The sequence below is a fragment of the Chaetomium globosum genome, genomic scaffold, assembly GCF_000143365.1.
Source record: "Chaetomium globosum CBS 148.51 scaffold_7 genomic scaffold, whole genome shotgun sequence".
NCBI classification, from domain to species: Eukaryota; Fungi; Ascomycota; class Sordariomycetes; order Sordariales; family Chaetomiaceae; genus Chaetomium; species Chaetomium globosum.
In genome coordinates this window covers 2,681,255-2,701,115 of record NT_165982.1, presented here as the reverse complement: position 1 = coordinate 2,701,115, position 19,861 = coordinate 2,681,255, and the positions used below count along the sequence as shown (strand labels likewise).

Genomic DNA, 19,861 nt, shown 5'->3' with positions numbered 1-19,861 from the left:
CGCCCGCGTCCCCTTTCTTTTCTGGGTGTCTACTCGAGAGGGGATGGTCGGTTTGTGCTTTGGAAACTGATACCTCCGCCAGGGACGGGCGGCCACGCTTCCGCTTTTGGGGCCTGGAGGCTGTTGATTCTCGCCGGCAGCCTCTGGTGACGCTTGCTCGTCGTCGGCGGATCGACGCTCCCTTCGGCTTCGGCGGGCAGAGGTATCTTCTTCTGCCGTTCGGTCTTCTTCCACCCGTTGTTCATTCCGGCGTGTCGGCTTCCGTCCTGGTCGGCCCTTTGTCCTCTCTGTTCGCTCCTCTACAACTTCAGGCTCTAGCAGCGACGATCTCGCAGGGCTGTCGTCGGATTGAGAGATTTCGTCTCCCTCGACGAGTCGTTGGCTTTTCGAGTAGTTTGCTCCTCCGGATCAGGCGACCTGTGGAGGCCCATCGGTTGGACCCTTCACCGACTTGGACTTTTTACTCCCCTCACCCTCTCCCGGGCTTCCTTCTCTTTCCTCAAGTTCGCCTGCCCGCCTCCGCTTGCGCGGCCGGGTTTCTTGAGATATTTCTTCTTCCGCTTGAGGATCACGAGCTTTCGGCGGCCGTCCCCTCTTCTTTGGGGCCATGTTTGAGGTTTCGCCCGGGTCGGCTTGGTTGAGTGCGGGGTCTTGTTCATCTTGGGTTACTGGATCGATACTCTTGCGCGGACGCCCTCGTTTCTTTGGGACAACTTCGGATTTCGCAACATTTCCGTGGTCGGCTGGTTCCGCAATAACACCATCTCTCGGTTCGCGTGCTAACGCGCTGGAGGTTCCTGGGGGTCGACCGCGTTTTCGTTTTTGGTTCGGTTCGCTTGGTGCCTTCATGATGGTCAGTTTATTTTTGTTGATGAATTGGTGATTTCTCACCCACCATATCAACAAAATTCTAGACGGCGACCACCAAAAAATAGTCCATCGGTGGTGTTTCGCAAGGAATCTAGGAGATGTTGATGTTGAGCCACATTCGTTCATCAATCATCGAGTCCCCACTGTGGCTGGCTGGAGTTCAGCAACGCGTTGATCTCGCAAGCTTGTGTGACGCGACAAGTCGAACTATCCGTACCCCAGAGCCCCCCACTTTTGTCCTCCCGAGCGTTTTACTAACCCAAATGAGCGACGCCAGAGCCCTGGTCTCGAAGTCAACAAGGGGAACACGGACCTAGCCACGCTAAGTCACCAGGGTTACAATCGAGAGGAATACATAATTTCAGGGAGAATCTTCGTGAACCCTTTTCTTCCCTTCCAGTGCGCTGATCTTGCGACGAGAAAGTCTGCATACAGATCTGTACATATCCTCAACTGCTGGAAAGTTCACTTATTCAGGCACCCGCGCTAAGACCCCTCTTTACATCATCCTAATCAATAGGCGACACCTTGCCTCACGTTGCTTCGTTGCTTCCCCGTTTCTCCAATCTCCAACTCCAATCCTCGGTTCCCCATCCAACGCAACGCAACCTCCACCATACATCTTCCATCAAATTTCTGTTTATCATCTCAAAAATGCGCTTCTCCACAGCCGCCCTGCTGGCGCTGCCGGTACTTGCATCGGCCGCCGAGAGCCCATTCGAGCAGTACAAGGCCAAGTTCCAAAACTTCCTCAGCAACTTTGGCGCGGCGGCTCCCAGTGCCGACAAGGCCGATGCGCCAGCAGCCGCCGTCACCAGCGCCACGGGCAAGGCCAAGACCAAGAAGGTGGTAGAACCCAAGAAGATCTCAACACTCACACTTGAGAACTGGAAGGACACGTTGTACGAGCCCGTCCAGCCCGACGCGACGAACCCGGAGGAGTGGCTAGTGCTGCTGACTGGGCGGAACAAGACATGCTTCGGTGCGTTCTCCCCTCTCCTGTTTTTACCCCCTATTTACCGCAAGCTAAACTAACCGTCCATGTTTCTCTTTCCAGGTCGATGCGGCAGAGTCGAGTCAGCCTTCACCGAGTCGGCCCTCCCCTTCGCGGCGCTGCCGGCATCACAACAGTCACCGCACCTCGCGATCCTCAACTGCGAAGACCAGCCGGTGCTGTGCAACAGCTGGGCGGCCAACACGGGCGGGCTGTGGCTCTTTGAGATGCTCCCGGCCCCGGCCCCCATCGAGGTCCTGACCAAGCGCCTCAACCTGACGACCGTCACCACCCAGGACGTCCTCGACGGGTACGCGTCTACGGAGCGCGGCGAGTCCGAGACCAGCTGGAAGGTCGTCGCCCAAGACGGCTACTTCCACCCGTTTGAGGGCAAGTTCGCCAAGCTCGGCGTGGCCGTGCCCATAGGCTATGTACTCTGGGCACTGAACGCCATCCCCTCGTGGGGCATGATGCTTATCGTGTCGTTCCTTAGCAGGGCTATGATGTGAGTTGTTGTTTTTTTGGGTTCGACGTCGTTGTGTGTATAGCAATATGTTGACAGGCTTTTAGGAACCGCCGTATGGATGGTATGGGTGGTGGCCAGCCGGCTGCCGGTGCTCCTGCCGCTGCACCGCGCGCTGCCCCTCCCGGCGACGGCCGCTCTTAAACGGCTTGATACCTGAACCGGGTTGCTCGGTCCTTTGAGCAGGGCCTTTTCCATGATAGTACTATAATTATTGGGTGGGCTGCCGTTCCATGTTGTCTCGGTGGGTAGATATGGCGGGCTGGGAGGGATGGACGGGTTTCCATTTCACTATTTTGCAAGTCCGGGACAGGTCGCGGGATACATACATAACCGTTTGAATAAAGTCAATTCTTTGTCCTACAGATTTCTTGCAGATTACCTAAACCGTCGAGCACCTGTTCCGGCAGCTGGCTGTTAGCCAGGCGGCCGTAACGCAAGTCGCTCATGGCACCGAGAGTCTGCTGGACAGAGGTCAGGAGAGAGGCTTCTTCCTCTTCGAGGAGCTGCAGCTCGGCCTCGATCCCACTGATGGCGCTCTCCATGTCAGGAAGGATAGAGGCGAGCGTGTGTTTTGCGTGCCGTGGCTCGGACCAGTTTCCCAGCTGCGAAATGAATCAACACATGTTTCCACCTGCACCAAATCGCTGCCAAGACTCACCATCCTCTCAATCTCCACCTCCTCGTCTTGCTCTTGCTCCTCTGCCTCCCTCTTTGACCTGATCACCGCTCGCCGCATGGCCTTGCCATGCTTGGCCTCTTGCTCGACCTGCCCGGCCACATCATCCACCACTGCATTTCTCTGGCTCTGTAAGTCGCGATAGAGGGTGCGAATTCTGGGAGATGACTGTAGCTGCCTCGGAAATAAGGCAACGAATTCCTGCAAGGAGATGATGGCGGGGAGCTGTGCTGGAACGAGCAGGTAGTTGCGGAGGATAATTTGCTCTGTCGGGGCCATCTTGTCAAAATTGAGTGTAAAATAGGTCCCTTAGGCAACTAATCACATTTCTTCAAGCCAGACATATAACATTGGATGTGGTGCATAATCTGGTGAAGCGTTTCCCCTAATCATGAAATTGTTGGTTGAGGAAGGCGGCAAGCAGTAACAGGGGCAGCGCGTCCGGGTGAGAGGGCCATCGCGTTGAGCTGTGTGATCCGTGCGCGTCCGCTCATCGCCGACAGCTACGTGACGTCTTTTCTTTCCTGCTCACTCACCCACAACCAACTCTTTTCACCAGATCCGTTTGCAACTCATCAACAACAAGCAAACTTTAGTGCAGATCTACTTGATTCTTTGTGACGGCGCTATTGTGTAAACTTGAAACCGATCCGATATCTCAATATTTGGTGCCGGTGCCGCTTCCGTCTGTTTCTTCAACCTTGATCATCAAGTTAACTATAACTAGGAAGGAGCTCAACGCTCAACGCTTTGGCTGCCTTCCCATATCCACACCACGGCCAAATTCCCGTGTTCCATTGCCTACTTTCAGCAGCTACATTGATTCTCGATCATTCTGATCGTTTCTGGCCACTTTCTTGCTCATTCTCCTCTAAACCTAATCGAAAACTCACAACAAACTCTCACCACCAACACTCAACCATCGTCATCACCATGGCTCCCCAGAAGCAGCAACTTCCGCCATTCCAAAAGGACGAGCGCGTTCTCTGCTTTCATATGGAGATGCTCTACGAAGCGAAAATCCTCGATGTTATGGACGCCGAGAACGGTGATGGCTGGCTGTACAAGATTCATTACAAGGGCTGGAAAAGCAGCTGGGACGACTGGGTACCCCAGGACCGCGTTCGAAAGTTTACGGATGAGAACAAGGATCTGGCCTCCCAACTTTTAGCCCAGTACAAGATGCTGCAGTCCGGCAAGGCGGCCAAACAGACTGCCAAGAAGGGGGGGGCCGCTGCTCGGGCAGCAAACGGTTCGGACATGAGTTCCGCCCGCGGCAGTGAAGAGCGTACTGCGGGCACTACGACGACCAGTGGCCGCGGCCCGAGGAGGGCCAGGGACTATGAACTTGAGCAGGTGAGTCGATATGCTTGATTTGCTATTGTCCTTATTGTTGTTATTGTCGTCTTCGGTTTGGTTGCAGAGCACTTTGATGCGCCATCTTGCTCTTTGGATTTGATATTGTTGAGAACTTTTACATGCGAGTGCATGTATTGTTCCTGGACGTGAATAGGATTGCTCTGGCAGATAGGGATGCTTTGGGATGCTTTGGGAAGATGCCTTGGGAAGATTCGCGGCCGCCTTCCCCGCCTTCAAGATCGCGAGCAACACGCAGGAGGAACACCCGAACAATATCCCGGAACAACTCGTCAGACGCTACGTAGGTAGGTGCGGAGCAAAGAATCAGGACAACCTCCGACGGCAACCGCGGCACAATTGTCCCTGGGGCAACAACCGGAAACCTCCCAGACTGTCGCCATACTCAAACCAATCACTGTCACACCTGTTGTCTGCTGGCCAGACGGCATCTTACGACATTCCACTGTTCACCTAGGCTTTGCCACTTCGACCGATAAATTTCGACCCGCACAACCCCCTCCGCACTCAGAGTTTACGCCCAGCAGCCTTATATTGCCCACAGTCGGGGCGCCTTTCCTCATCCTCTTTTCCTCCAGGCCACCCAAGAGCGACCTACTGAAGCCACACAATCAACCGGCTACATCGTCTTTCTGCTGTACATCTTCCCGCCCACCCACGCTCTGCTTGATTTTGAGTACTTGATTCGAAATTCATCGCAATCATCTTCACTCCATACCTCCTACTACGATGAAGGACCAAGTTACCACCACCGGAGCCGGTTCTCCCTGCTGCACCCCCTGGAGACCCTGCATCAAGCACTGCAACGGCCGACGGCGCAATCACATCAAAAACAGCGCCCCCGTGCATGAGACGAGCGGCATTCAAAATCCTGATCGCGTCCGGAAGCCTACCCGCGCCCGGAAATCTAGCCGCGTTCAGAAGAATGTCCGCCTTCAAAACCCCAGCGACGGTCAGCCCCTCAGCGACGGTCAGCCCCTCAGCGACGGTCAGCCCCTCAGCGACGGTCAGCCCCTCAGCGACGGTCAGCCCCTCAGCGACGGTCAGAATCCCAGGGACGTTCCGAAGTCCGCCCAAAAAATCACCATTTTTCACAAGACGGCAGACGGCACCAAAAGCGTGACACTCACCACGCCCCCGACGTCTCCAGAGGCCAAGAACTCCCGGCTGCCTACGCCATCTTTGGAGGAGGCTGCGTGGAAAGAGCCCAAGCTCGCGCGGGACAACTTACTTCGGCTGCCAACCATCAGGACCTCGAAGTATCTTGATCACAATGGCAGGAAAACGTTCGACAACCGCTATGTAATGAAGGGATAGAAGACGCTCCCCTGAATCGGTCGGCGTCACCCCAGAATCAAGGCGGCATAGCTGACCAGAGCACCCTCGGTCGCCAAACTGACCGAACAGTCCCCATATTGTATGTTTGTACGCCAGCGCCGCCTGCTTTTGAAGGCAGTTGTCAGGTCCAAGTGGGCGTTCGATAATCCAGGACGAAAAGCGAGCCCTTTCCAGCTCTGCTTTGGAGTTTGCTTTTCGTTCTTCTCTTTTGACCGTGCCGAGTCCAAGCGGACAAGATGTTTAATTGTTTCTGCTTCAGCGACCGATTGGCAGGACGATGCTAATAAGCCATAGGAGGATAATTTCCACCACCGGCCTTCGATTAAGATTCCTTTGCCAGATCATCTCAAGTCGATTCTCGTCGACGATTGGGAGAATGTCACCAAAAACGATCAAGTGGTACCGCTTCCACACGCCCACCCTGTCAACGAGATCTTGAATGACTACCTTGTCTATGAGAAGCCCAATCGACAGGAAGGCAGCGCCTCTCTGGACATTCTCGAAGAAGCAATCGCCGGTCTCCGCGAGTACTTCGACAAGGCCCTCGGCCGTATACTTTTGTACCAGTGAGCCTTTGTCTCCCTTCTTGCTCCCCATCCACCGCTAATGAGACCCATCGTAGTTTCGAGCGCGGACAATATCATGAGATGCACAAGCTCTGGAACCAAGCGGACGCAGATGGCAAACACAAGAGTGCCGCTGATACTTATGGCGCAGAGCATCTGGCGCGTCTTCTTGGTATGATTCACCGTCCCTCTTTTGACATGCAATCCACGACTAACAACCGTTGCCAGTTTCCCTGCCGGAGCTCATCGCGCAGACAAACATGGACCAGCAATCCGTCAACCGTCTCCGCGAAGAGCTTCTCAAGTTCATAAGCTGGTTCTCCCGACACGGCGTCAAGTACTTTGCCAGCCAGTACGAGACTCCCGGCGCCGCTTACAGGGCGCAGTTGGAGAGTCACTAGTCCTCTTTCTCTACTCCCAGAAAAGCGGCCCACCGATCTCTGTGGCGTCCTTGAACCCGGACAGCGGCGGACGCAGCGCGTTTGTCCTCAATTTTATCTGCCTGTCCACCCATGATCTCCCTGAGGATGGAACCCGGATCGAACTTTATCCGAACAAGTCGTGTCCTCTTTTGACACATTGGCTCGTCTGACTGAGTTTGGTTGCTTCTGAGATATTGCTGGGTTTGGGGCTGGCGCTGCTGTGCCCCTGGACTTGGGACTAAGGCTGCTGGCAGGATGATGGACCGCGGGCTTTTCTGGTGTATCGTACAGCGTTTGTCTTTTATTTGCTTTTCGGGGGTAATACATAGCGTAACAAAATGGCATTTTTCATGTCCAATTTGGCAACTAAAGTGTGGCTGTCTGCTGGAGCCAGTTTGAGCCTAGCCTTGTGTTTTTCTGCCGTGGTTCCCGGTGTTTTTTCTAGGAGTGCTGCTGAAGACCAAAGATGACCATAAGTCGGCGTGGGTACTGTGACTCGTGGCAAACTATCTCTTCGAATACGGCCACGGTTGTGTTGTTCTCTAGATTGTTTTGTCATACAGTAACCTACACGAGGACGGACAGCGGCTGTATTTTCCACCTGCCGACTTTAATCCATCCCCTGATCGGATCGGCTTGCTCTCCTCCCAAAGCCTAAGACTACAAGTGTCAAAACCCATCCCCTCCATCCAACAACTCATAACCCCCTTTTCTCTCCCCCAAAACAACCAACCAAACCAACCCCCTCATAACCTCACCTCCCCCTTCTCCCCCTCCCCACCCCGCGCCCGGCCCTCCCCCCTAAACGCCCTCGCCCCCTCCTGACCCAGAACCCGGGCTCCGGCCGCCGCGCCTCGTACACCTCGCGCCGCGTCTGCGCCCGCTCGACTTCCTCCACCCGCACCAGCTCCTTCACCTTCATGATCATCCCCCGCGAACTGCGCGCTCACCGGGTGGAACACCAGCTGCCCGCGGCGGTGCAAGCCCAAGGCGGCGAGCACGCCGCGCGTGCGCTTGGGGAGGCCGATGGCGGAGCGGTGCAGGGTGATGCGGAAGTAGGACATTTTCTTTCTATTTTATTTTATTTTTTGAGGTGGTGGGTGTTTGGTTCGGGGTTAGTTCGTTCGTCGTTCCACCGAGGGTGGTAGGTGAGATGTGTGTTGGGGTAAAGAATGGACTGCACAGCGTCGGGGTATCGTAGTCGTCGTAGAGGTGTAAGGTCGGTGGGTATCCTGTAGACAATTGCATTGCATCAGCTACCTCACGCCCACATATCACATCCACAATAAACCAGCGACTCACCTGAGCCAATACTCAATCCCAAATCGACCGTATCAGTTCCAATCCGACTCCCAACTGGTAGCTTTCTCTGGTGGTGGCGGGGTGCACAGCTCCTCCAGCTCGGGACGACGTTGGCGACAAACTGGGAAAATGTTCAAGGTTTCCCGATTCGGTCCGGTAGACCGGGGTTGTATCCATGCGGCGCGGGCTTGTCAAATATTGTGCCATCCTACACCGCCTGGGAAACATGAACATGGGTTCAGAGCTTATCAGTTCCACTTCTCGGTCCGACCGCCTTCTGCCCCGCCATGGCCCCGCCGGCATGGCCTGATGAACCCACCCGCTCTGTCCATCTCCTTGTCACGCTTCAGGTTTAGTTAACTACCGTATTCATTCCGGGGCTCTTAGATAATCGGCATGATGCACAAAAGTCCTTCGCAGCGGTCGCTTGGAATTGGGTTTTTCAATGAAAAAGAATCTAGCCATCGCCAATATTTCCCCGCTAGTAAACAAGGGTCCTACTCGAGCATCTCAACAGTTCGGCCAGCAAAGGCGTGCTGCTTCCGGGAATACCTCCCGCTTACGTACAATACTTCCAAGTCAACCCCTCCAGCGTCGACGATACTCGACATGCACAAAAACAGAGCATTGGACAACAAATGTTCAGTCACTGATTAAAATTTCTAGAACTAATCCGGGCCTGTCCTACCCTCCACGAGCCGGGGCCACCGATGGGCCCTGCTGGCGCTCTGCAAGAGGAAATCATGTCACATCCCATGTTGAAGAGCCTGTCCCAAATCTCGTAGAAAACGTTGCATCTAACTTTGTCTAAAAATAAACGCCCCTTACATCTGCACCTCCACGCGACCCTCGGTGCCCGGAGGGCCCGCCTGTTGCAGGCTCGGGAGGATGTACGTGATGTCATCCCACGGGTGGCGGTAGAGCCCGGTGCGCAGGCGCTTCTGATCGAGGTAGTGGGCAATCAGACCGATGCTGCGGCCGAGCACGAACAGGCCGTTGAGCACACCCATGCTAAGGTAGTCCTCAGCCTCCTCGTTGCTGAAGGCGCCGCAGTTGCGCATGAGGTCGACGAAGCAGACGGCAATGCAGCCGTCCACGTTGAGGATCAGGTTGTCCTTCTTCGACGTCGTCACCGACTCGACCGCCAGCGCGAAGTCGAGCATCTTGCAGCTGGGGAACTTGGCCTTGACGTACTCCTTGACGAGCTCCACACGCAGATCCGGGTTGTTCCGCGACTTGACGCGGTGACCGATACCCGGGATCAGCTTGTTCTGCTTGCGCATTGTGTCGACGAACTCGCGCGGGCTGAGACCCTTATCGAAAGCCTTGGTGAATTCCTCGGCAGCACCGTCCAGCGCGCCACCGAACCGCGAACCGATAGTAAGCAGACCGCTCACCAACGCCGAGATGAGGTCCTTGCCGGCACGGGTGGTAATGATTGTGTTCATGGCACCAGACACGGCCGGGCCGTGGTCGGCTGTGAGCATGAGCACCATCTCGAGGAACTTGGAGGCGTAGTCGGGCAGACGGCGGCGGAACCACAGCAGGGACATGACACCACCAATACCGATGTCCTCCCTAAACACGTCTGAGATGGGCATGCCAGCGTATAGAAGCTCCTGGCCACGATCATCCGAGATAGTCGAGATGAAGGCAGCCGGCTTACGGATAAGGCCAAGCTCCTGGGCCCACGAGTAGTCGATGGGGATCTTGGGCACAACAGGCTCGGGCTGGGGCTTAATGGTGCCCTGGCTCACGAGCTTGTCGTAGACAGACTTGAGGAGCGCCGGCATGTCCTCGAATGTGCTGGGGACATGAAAACCGGCATCCCGCATGCTCTGGTTCTTCATGGCCGCCGTCTCGAGCTGCGAGTTGGCGAACGAACCGGCGTGACCGAATTGAACCTCCGTCTTGAACATGCTCGCGCAGGTACCGATGGCCCACGCCACAATGGGCTTGGTGATAACGCCCTGCTTCACGGCCTCAATCACCTTGTACTCCTCAACACCGCCGACTTCGCCAAGAAGCACGAGGATCTTGCAGTCAGGGTCGGCCTGGTAGCGCAGCAAATGGTCGATGAAAGTAGTGCCGGGGTACCGATCACCACCAATCGCCACACCCTCGTAGACACCGTCGGTGTTTTGCGAAATGATGTTGTTCAGTTCGTTGGACATGCCACCAGATTTGGAGACGTAGCCGACCGAACCCTTGCGGTAGAGCTTGGAAGCAACGATGTTGTCCATCATACCACCAGTGTTACCAATCTTGAAGCTGCCGGGCTTGATGCCACCGACGGTAGCAGGGCCAATGATTGTGACACCCTTCTTCTGCGCAACATGCGCGATCTCACGGGCACGCTGTAATACCGACGGTTAGCAACCTGAATAAACGCCGAGTATGACAATGAGGGGTCGCTTACGCGCTCCGGGACACCCTCGGCAATAATAGCGATGGTCTTGATTTGGGGGTTCTCCATGAGTTCCAGGGTCGAGCTGTAGACACTACGAGACGAAGCAAAGTTGACGACCGTATCAACATCGGGGTGCTTGGCCATTGCCTTCTCGACCTGCTGGTACACGGGGAGCAGCGTCTCGCTGGTGCCCCAGTACATCTTGCTGACGAATTGACCGCCGAATGTGTAGATAATACCAGCGACCGACGGTGTCGCCCGCTTGCAGATGAAGTCGAAGTCGAGCATGCCCTGCACGGCACGCGGCTGTAGGCCGTAGACGAAGCATCTTGTCTTGTCGTTGAACAGCGCGTGGGCGGGAAGCGGGCTCAGCGGCCGACTGGGCGCAGCAAACCGGCGAATGTTGTCGTTAGCAGACAGGCCGCCGGTCGGCTTAAGGCCGTTAGCACTGCTGCTGGGGGTTGCCATTGTGATGTGTGTTTTCGACTCGAGACTCGTCGGTGTGTGTCTGGATCTAGTTAGGAAAGGGGGAAAAGGGCGACGAGGTTTTGCGAAAGAGCCTGAGTCGGGGCGAGGGAGAATGATGGGGGTTCGCGGAAATGCGAAGGCAGGCGGGGAGCAATTTTGGGGCAGAGGTTTTTGTCGGGCCCTTTTTCGTCCCTCGTCGGGAAGCACCACACTCGGGGTAGGCGCAAGAGCTCCGCAGCTGTCGAATTTAGTGAAGGTGCCCTGGCGAGAACCGGAAACTCGACCTAGCCCTCCTGCCCTGGAATCCCCAAGAATTGTTGCTCGCCGTTCATTGGATGAGGACCGGGTCAACGGTCCAACAAATGGTGGCAGTTCCCCAACTCTTTTGGACCCTTGTCCGATCGCCTAAAGGACTAGCACCCGATCAGGCATGGCCTGAGCTTTTCTGCCATATCGCTGGCAGAAGGTGGGGTCCCGAGAGCACTTGGCATCCGAAGTACCAGTACATCCGCCACCAAGTCGTCCGATACCCCTCCGATACCCAAAAATTTGCGAAAGTTGCGGGAGGCAGAGGGGCAGAGGGGCAGAGCTCATTTCCCCGACAACCTCTACGGCCGGATTGCTGACCGGGTTGCCCGGTAACGTACTGGTATTCATTTGGTGTCCCCTACAGACAAAGATCCAAGTCAACTGCTTGTTGACACACGGAACTGGGACAGAAAGGAAAGCGACATTGCGTCCGATCGGTTATCGCGGGGCAATTGCTATCGCCCGGCGACTCTGGCCCGGCGGCCGGGCGTCGGGCGCCGGGGGGCCGAGTACAACGAGAGGTTCGGCGCGCCCAAGTTGGGCACACGAGAGTAAGATGCCTGACCGACGCGTAGTAAACCCTTGGGATGACCTCGCAGAAGTGGAGAATTCGTAAAAAGCAACTAGTAGCTTCCATTCCTCTCATTCCGAACCCTTAGCGGACGCGGGCACACGCCCGGGCAATGCTCCGATGGTGCGCCCGCGGCCGGAAGACCCCCATTTGCGTCCGGCCGGAAAGCTAATGCCACACTTGTAGGCACAATTAAACGTGGATGGCAAATGACCAGTCCAAGTTCCAAAGGGAAGCGGAAATAACTTGAAATGAAACTGAGTCGGGCATCACCAAAGGGGAAGGGACGACCTGAGCTGGCATCGGGTATCTTTGCGGCCAAGATGCAGGAGCGGGGTAGAATCGAGGGGTCAGGGAGGTGCCAGGTGGTCGGCGGCCAAGTCTTCCGATATCCTCCTAGGTACCAGTACCTGGTAATGCTGACCGCCCCAAGCGCACTGCCCCGCTTGAGTAACCCCAATGGTTTTGGGCAGGCGGGCACCACTGGTACCTGGACTTTTTTTCTGGCCGCCCCCCCAACCCGTGAGATACTGTGGTCCCCGTGTGCAAGCTATTGCCCTGAGTGTTCTGCCCGAGCCAAGGTTCGGAGTCGGTCTTCGTCTTTTTCCCAAGGGAGCTGCATCTCGACACCAATCCTCGCCCTCATCCACTTCCTTTTCCTCCCTCACTTCACTTGCTGCGAATCCCCCCCGCGTACACGCGTCGACTTTCCAGCAATCCTATCCCTTGAGACTTCCCATCCAGGTAAATTGCCCCTCACTTGAGGTTAGAACAGCATCGCCATCTCCGGTTGATTCTTGCCAATCTCCGTACTCGGCTACCCGCGAACTCGCGCGCACTGCTGGGGAGCTGTTCGAGAACCACGCTGACGGCCTGAGTAGAAACAGCCAACTCGGCAAGGACTGAAGAGAAGAGCAAGGTTGCCCACTTACTAGCAAGATGTCCGCGAAGAGCATCACCGAGGCCGATGGCAAAGCCATCATCAACTACCACCTCACCCGTGCTCCGGTGATCAAGCCCAGCACTCTCCCGCCCCCGACCAAGCACAACGCGCCCCCCAGGCTTGCATCCCTTCACTTCCCCGAGGACAAGGACATCAACGCCGTGCTGGACCAAGCCGAGATCACATACCCGTGGCTGTTGCACCAGGGCGCCAAGTTCGTCGCCAAGCCAGATCAGCTCATCAAGCGTCGTGGCAAGAGCGGCCTGCTTGCTCTCAACAAGACCTGGCCCGAGGCGAAGGCGTGGGTTGCTGAGCGCGCCGGCAAGGTGCAGAAGGTTGAGCACACAGAGGGCGTTCTCCGGCAATTCCTCGTCGAGCCCTTTGTGCCGCATCCCGACGGCACCGAGTACTACATCAACGTGAGTTACGCCCTGTCCAGGTGTGAAATCGTCGAACCCATGGCTAACGCCTCGATAGATCAACTCAGTTCGCGATGTAAGTAAACGATTTCAGTTCAGCCCGTTCTTGGCGGTAGACGAGATTTGATTCACGAACGAACCCCCACTTGCGAGTGCAAGCACCTAATTGGGGACGGTGTAAAGGATCGCATACCGATAAGGAGTGGAAGATGAAGATGATGTGGGAGGAAAATGCAACATATGCATGATCCGGCGGGTGTTTCTGAGGCTTTATACTCGGAAATCCCTGTGCAAACGGGCGCATTCTGGACGGGGGTTTTCAACACCCGCTTGGAAAATGCTGCCGAGCCGTCACGGACGAACGGAGGCTAAACCGCATTGTGATGTGGATAACCGGCCCACAGACCCGGAAACACGCATAACACCTCCAAAACTTACAAAACACTCAGTGCTGACAATCATCTCAGGGCGACTGGATCCTCTTCACCCACGAGGGTGGTGTTGATGTCGGCGATGTCGATGCGAAGGCGGAGAAGCTCCTCATTCCCGTCGACCTTACACAATACCCTTCAAACGAGGAAATCGCTTCCACTCTCCTGAGCAAGGTCCCCAAGGGCGTCCACAACGTCCTTGTTGACTTCAGTCAGTCTTCCTTAAAACCCCTTATTTCATGTATAACCGCTTACCTTCGTACAGTTACCCGCCTCTATGCCGTCTACGTTGACTGCCAGTTCACATACCTTGAGATTAACCCTCTCGTCGTGATCCCGAACGAGGATGCCACCTCCGCGTCGGTTCACTTCCTCGATCTCGCGGCCAAGCTCGATCAAACAGCAGACTTCGAGTGCGGTGTAAAGTGGGCTATCGCAAGGTCCCCGGCGGCTCTGGGCATTACCGCCCCCACGAGCAGCAACGGCACCGTCAACATTGATGCTGGCCCGCCGATTGAGTTCCCCGCGCCTTTCGGTCGTGAGCTTACGAAGGAGGAGGCTTACATTGCCGAGCTCGATGCTAAGACCGGCGCATCACTCAAGTTGACGGTCCTGAACCCGAACGGCAGGATCTGGACCCTTGTTGCCGGTGGTGGTGCCTCGGTCGTGTACGCCGATGCCATTGCCTCGGCCGGCTTCGCTGACGAGCTGGCCAACTACGGCGAGTACTCCGGTGCTCCCACAGAGTCTCAGACATACCACTATGCACGGACCGTGCTCGACCTGATGCTCCGGGCGCCCATGAACTCCAAGGGCAAGGTCCTGTTCATCGGTGGCGGTATCGCTAACTTCACCAACGTTGCCAGCACATTCAAGGGCGTCATCAAGGCGCTCCGCGAGTATGCCAACACGCTTAACGAGCACAACGTTCAGATTTGGGTGCGCCGTGCCGGCCCCAACTACCAGGAGGGTCTCAAGAACATGAAGGCGGCGACCCAGGAGCTCGGCCTCAACGCCAAGATCTTTGGCCCCGAGATGCACGTCAGCGGCATCGTGCCCCTGGCTCTTATCCCTGGCAAGTGGGAGGAGAGCAAGGCGGAGGAGTTTAAGGCTTAAGGGGGTGGTGGTATCTGGGGGGTGTAGAACTGACGTTATTCACCTGGCCGTCTGATGATTATATACGGCGCATTTTACCCACGGGAAGAGAGATTCCCAATAGAAAGTATAATACAGCAGTTCAGATGCCTACCATGCCACGCCGTGTCATCTTTTCAAGTGTTATGTTTTGTTTGCTCTGTTTACTTCATGGAATAACAAGCATGTGGACGTTGGAGAGGATATTGTTGAACCTACAGACAGGGTGGATTGCACCTGGTCATCGGGCAGTTGTCTTCAAAGACTATCAGTCCAAGGTATCCACCAAAAATTGATCCCAAATCTCAGTTCTTGCTTTGAAGGGCTGGAGCGGTGTATCTCATAGGTAAAAAGCAAACCGGGTAATACTTTGAAGTGAAACAGCGCGCAATTCTTCCACAGATTGAAAGGGTATTACAAGGCATGGATACCAGAAACATCTTTCGACTTATCTGTCTATCCAGCAACAACCCATGCCGTTCTCTAAACTCTGTATCACCTTTCCACCCCCCCGATTATATACAACCGCACAAACAGGCACGCAGGCAGCCCCGTAGGGCAAACGGAAGAACAAGCGCAACAAATGGTATCATATCATAAATGATCATGATGACAGAAACCGCGTGTCAAAACCAAAGACAGCAACAGCAGCGAACAACGCACAACAAAATCAAACCCAATTCCTCGTCGGCACTCCTCTCTTCCCTTCCCCTGCAGGATATATACAACCCCTAGCCATTAAGATAGGTAAGTTAACAACGACCCATCATCTCATCTTTCTCAACCCCCACCTGCAGTCCCGCCGCGGCGGCAACACACCCAAGCTAAGGTAAGCAAGCTTTCCGAGCTTAGAGGGCAGCCAGGACGGCAAAGGCGCCCAGAACGGCAGCGGGCAGGACGGCAGCGACGGACCCGGCGGCAGCGTTGTCGCTGGGGGTGGGCGCATCGGTCTTGGTGCCATCGGTGCTGGCATCAGACGTCTGGGTGCCGGCGGTGCTGGTGTCGGTGCCGGAGTCGGTGTTGGAGCCGGGGCCTGGTGGGGTGAAATTATCAGTAAACTGAGGTAATTCAATCAAGTCACACAAAGAGGGGGAGGCATACTGTTGATGTCGTCATCCGCCAGCGGCTTGACGGACAAGTTGGTGATGGTAGAGCCGTCGGGGTTCTTGACGGTGTACTTGACCTTCCAGTCGGTGATCTTGACGAGCTTGCCCTTGGGGGTGGGCTTGACACCGTTGTCGATGATCTCCTGGGCTCCGGGGGGCAGGACGGGGAGGGTGAAGTTGGAGTTGAAGCCCTTGGTGGTGATGAGCTTGGTCTCGCAGGCGGGGGGCTTGCCGTTGGAGGTCGTGGCAGGCTTCTGGCCTTGGATCTCGGCAAAGTCAAGCTTGCTGTACTGGTTCTTGAGGGAGACGAAGTCGCTCCTGAGCTTCGCGGAGCCGTCGGTCTTCATGTCGACCAGGCCGTAGTTGTTGTCCTCCTGCGTGTACTCGTAGACGACGCCGCCGGAGAAGACGTCGGACATCTTGGAGCTATAGATGGTGCCGACCTCGGTGAAGACACGCGGGGAGGGTGTGTTGCAACCGTACTCGGAGAAGAAGACAGGCACGGTGGCGCCCTTGAGGCCGCTGACCAGCTGGTCATACTTGGCCTTCTCGAAGCTGCTCTCGCCGCACCAGCTGTAGCTGTTGAGGGCGAAGATGTCGCCCATGCTCATATCACCGTCATCGCCATCGAGGGAGCACTGGAAGTAGTTGTACGTGTCGAACAGGATGGAGCGAACATCGGCGGCGGAGTAGCCGACCGGGATGGGGCGCTTAACGTGCTTCTTGACGTAGTTCTTGATGTCGCGAGTGACGGCGCGCATGTAGGGGGGAACAGTGGCGCCGGTATCCTCGTTGTTGAGGACCTCGTTGCCGGAAAAGAAGGCCAGGGTGTTGGGGTAGTCCTTGAAGGCTTCGACAACGGCAAAAGTGCGGTTGAGGTAGGCGGCATAGTACGACTCCCAGGGGTTCCAGCTGGTCAGGGAGTCGCCGACAAGGGGCGAGTTGACGTCGAGAACCATATACATGCCGGCGGCGTTGAAGATGCTAGCACACTTGTCGTGGTTGACGTCCGGGTTCACATTGTAGACGCGGATGGTGTTGACGCCAAGAATCTGCAGCAGGGCGGCATCACGCATGCAGATATCCGGGTCGCTGAGAGGGTCGCGGCCGGCCTCCTTGTCGTAGCCCGCAGAACCACCCGGCTGATAGGCGACACCAACAATCTGGAAGCGGTTGCCGGTCGTGGGGTTGATAAAGTCCCGTCCCTTGACCTCCAATGGCTGCACGGCCGCGACGACGGTCGCGCCAAGCGCGACGAGCGCTGAGTGAAGCTGCATGAGATATTAGCATCGCGATCCAACAATCCAACAAGTTGCAGCACACATCGGGCGCATATAAAATAACGAGGGCGGCGCCCCATGGTGGCACATACAAGCATGGCTGAATCAGAGACGATCTGTCAAGGTCGAAAAAGGCAATATGCAGAAGGGTGGCGTTGAACTCGAAAATAATAGGGAAGCGGGCGGCGGCAGCAAATGCGCAAATTAAAGAAACCGAAATGTTATGTCAAAGGAGCGACAAGAATTCAGAAGGAAATGCGCAATGCGATTCCTTCCTCAGATCCAACGAGAGCGAGTGTTCGAAGGATTAAAACGAGAAACGGGCTTGAAGGAAAAGAGGAATTCAAGGAAGGAGAGCTCACTCATCGACCAGAAACACGAAGGGAGAAGGGGCGGTCGTCGAGGGAGGTCCCAAAGCGAGACTAGCGGCGCTGCTCGTGCTTGGATACCCCAGAATCGACCAACATGCCTGTCCTGATTGGCGGCACATGCTAGAGGAAATTGACCCCCAAGAGCCCCACATTCTCTTTCTGTCGGTGTTCGTGAAGGCTCTAAACCCGGTTAAGCTAAGCGTACCCAACCGAGAGGGTAAAACCTGTGCGTATTTGCAGTGCATGTGTGGATGCAGGTACCGGCAAACAGCGAGATACGAGGTAAATGGGAGCACTGTTGGCACCCACATTCTCCAACACGACGGGACGGAAAGGAAGGCATGCCATCAGCAACCCAAGCTAACAGCGGCGCGGGTAACACGGCAGGTTTGCGTCTCATTGCACACCAACGAGCAGCAAACCGTTGGCGGTGGGCGTTGGCGGCCGTTCCATGCCCCGCACTGCGTAGATCGTTCAGGGTCTTGAGATGAAAAACGGATCGAACTGAGTGAGGAATTCTTACCCCATTCGGCGACCAAGCAAGCCAAGTAATTGTGACGAGCCTCTCAAACACCACCATGTGGATCGTTCCTTGTTTCGATTTTGGCGCCGTCTCAGAGCACCACGGCATCGGGAGTGGCTTGCACTTCACGCACGTCACAGAAAGTTCCGAGCTTGGGGGGTAGGTGGGGTTGAAGGGGTAGAAAAATGGTAAAGTACGAAGTACCTTAACCAACTAAAAAACTACAGGTATAAGAGAGCAAAATCCCTTAATTGGGAGTGCGTGCCGAAAAAGCGCCGAAAAGGCGGTAAAGTTCGGACTTGATAAATACGGAGAACAGTCCACCAAGTGGGAGCGCCCAGACCAATACACTAACCCAAACTTAAGTTTAACGACTTTCGAGATGAGTTGTCATCTTATCTGTTCCATGCTGAGATGAACTGGTTTCGGCGTTTTAAACTTCAAGAGTGGCAGCGCAGGTGGCGCAAAAGATTATCGGAGTTGCCACCTAGCAACAGCCGCGTGATGGCGATTGAGATGACAAAGCAAGCAATCCCGTCTCGAACATTCGCCCAACTCATAGTTGACAACAACGTACTACAAATGACCAGGCCACAAATTGATATCGTAACTCTTAATCCAGATTTCGAACTATGACTCTCGTACCATAACCCATCCATTTAAATGTCATAGCCTCTTCCACCAAACCCCAACTGTAAATAATACCAAGGTGTTGAAGCGCAAACCACCTACCTATCACCGCGCTAGAGAACTACAAGAGTTGCGACTTATTGCAGTCTACATCAAGACTTCCACGGCAACTCATCGAACAAAGACACGAACTCTTCCCAAGCACATACAGTCCCGCATCATCCGAGATAGACAAGAAGAAGTCAACCAGGCCCGAACCTATCGTTCATCATGGACTCCGCAGAGCCAACTACGAACTCACAGCCCGACTCTATGAGTCTCGAGGCCGACGAGGCCTCTGTAGAGATAACCCTCAAATTCCCTCCTGAAAAGCACACTCAAAAATGGACCTTCTCCCCAACCGACACCTTCGAGCACCTCCTCCTAACCCTCTCCCTCGAGTTCCCCTCCTACGACTGGTCCAAAGCCAAAGCCCTCCTAGAGAAGCGCCAACCGGGCCTCAAATCCATCTACACCCCCTCGGATGACTCGGCCCTCCCGCTCTCCACCCTCAACCACACCACCCTCCGTCTCCTCGCCCCGCAAACCTCCGCCCTCACCACCCTCCAAGACCAACGCATCGCCGCCGAGACCTGGCAAGCCAAGCGCGCCCTCGCCCGCGCCCGCTACAGCCGGCTCCCCGCCCCCCAACAACGCACGACCGCCGACCTCACCCACACCTTCCACACGCTCCGCGCCCTCTCACACCTCCCCCACCCCTCCCGAAGCCTCGCCCTCCTCGAGCGCCTCAAAGCCGACCCGGGGATCCGCGCCGCCATGCGCAAGCACCAGTTCTCCGTGGGGCTCCTCACGGAGATGGACCCGGCCAGCGCGACCGCCGCCAGCCACGAGGGCGTGACGCGCATCCTGGGGCTCAACCGCAACCGCGGGGAAGTGGTCGAGCTGCGCCTGCGCACCGACGCCTACGACGGCTGGCGCGACTACCGCACCATCCGCAAGACGCTGTGCCACGAGCTGGCCCACAACGTGCACTCGGAGCATGATAGCCACTTTTGGGCGCTGTGTCGCCAGATTGAGGGGGAGGTGGAGAGGGCGGATTGGACGCGGGGGGGGCGGGCGGTGGGGGCGGAGGAGTTTGCGCTGGAGAGGGGGGCCGGGGAGGAGTGGGAGGGAGGAGGCGGGGTGACTTGGTCTT

At 56.0% G+C, this 19,861-nt stretch overlaps 8 protein-coding genes across 8 annotated transcripts in view; 4 read left to right on the top strand and 4 right to left on the bottom strand.

Moving 5' to 3' along the window:
- Nucleotides 1–408: 408 nt before the first annotated feature.
- Nucleotides 409–849, bottom strand: CHGG_10430 (uncharacterized protein; the record flags this gene model as incomplete). The annotated part of the gene is made up of 1 exon (XM_001228356.1): nt 409–849. The coding sequence occupies one exon, from the start codon at nt 847–849 to the stop codon at nt 409–411; it is 441 nt and encodes a 146-aa protein (XP_001228357.1).
- Nucleotides 850–1,524: 675 nt separating this feature from the next.
- CHGG_10429 (uncharacterized protein) lies at nt 1,525–2,531 on the top strand (the record flags this gene model as incomplete). Its single annotated transcript, XM_001228355.1, has 3 exons — nt 1,525–1,852; nt 1,928–2,369; nt 2,435–2,531. The coding sequence occupies 3 exons, from the start codon at nt 1,525–1,527 to the stop codon at nt 2,529–2,531; spliced, it is 867 nt and encodes a 288-aa protein (XP_001228356.1).
- Nucleotides 2,532–2,734: 203 nt separating this feature from the next.
- Nucleotides 2,735–3,345, bottom strand: CHGG_10428 (uncharacterized protein; the record flags this gene model as incomplete). The annotated part of the gene is made up of 2 exons (XM_001228354.1): nt 2,735–2,992; nt 3,049–3,345. 2 exons carry the CDS (start codon nt 3,343–3,345, stop codon nt 2,735–2,737), a joined length of 555 nt encoding a protein of 184 aa, XP_001228355.1.
- Nucleotides 3,346–3,999: 654 nt separating this feature from the next.
- On the top strand, nt 4,000–6,748 carry CHGG_10427 (uncharacterized protein; the record flags this gene model as incomplete). Its single annotated transcript, XM_001228353.1, has 6 exons — nt 4,000–4,422; nt 4,598–4,726; nt 5,179–5,745; nt 6,244–6,347; nt 6,404–6,519; nt 6,576–6,748. 6 exons carry the CDS (start codon nt 4,000–4,002, stop codon nt 6,746–6,748), a joined length of 1,512 nt encoding a protein of 503 aa, XP_001228354.1.
- A 2,147-nt stretch (nt 6,749–8,895) lies between these two features.
- CHGG_10426 (ATP-citrate synthase subunit 1) lies at nt 8,896–10,949 on the bottom strand (the record flags this gene model as incomplete). Its single annotated transcript, XM_001228352.1, has 2 exons — nt 8,896–10,428; nt 10,491–10,949. 2 exons carry the CDS (start codon nt 10,947–10,949, stop codon nt 8,896–8,898), a joined length of 1,992 nt encoding a protein of 663 aa, XP_001228353.1.
- A 1,819-nt stretch (nt 10,950–12,768) lies between these two features.
- On the top strand, nt 12,769–14,738 carry CHGG_10425 (uncharacterized protein; the record flags this gene model as incomplete). The annotated part of the gene is made up of 3 exons (XM_001228351.1): nt 12,769–13,191; nt 13,659–13,833; nt 13,888–14,738. The coding sequence occupies 3 exons, from the start codon at nt 12,769–12,771 to the stop codon at nt 14,736–14,738; spliced, it is 1,449 nt and encodes a 482-aa protein (XP_001228352.1).
- An 866-nt stretch (nt 14,739–15,604) lies between these two features.
- Nucleotides 15,605–17,139, bottom strand: CHGG_10424 (uncharacterized protein; the record flags this gene model as incomplete). The annotated part of the gene is made up of 2 exons (XM_001228350.1): nt 15,605–15,789; nt 15,858–17,139. The coding sequence occupies 2 exons, from the start codon at nt 17,137–17,139 to the stop codon at nt 15,605–15,607; spliced, it is 1,467 nt and encodes a 488-aa protein (XP_001228351.1).
- A 1,797-nt stretch (nt 17,140–18,936) lies between these two features.
- The window catches only part of CHGG_10423 (uncharacterized protein), a gene marked incomplete at both ends in the record, with an annotated part of 1,424 nt that continues 499 nt past the window's right edge, over nt 18,937–19,861 (top strand). Inside the window, one exon of the mRNA XM_001228349.1 lies at nt 18,937–19,848. Within this exon, the coding sequence (XP_001228350.1) occupies nt 18,937–19,848 (912 nt within the window). The remainder of the gene's footprint in view (nt 19,849–19,861) is intronic.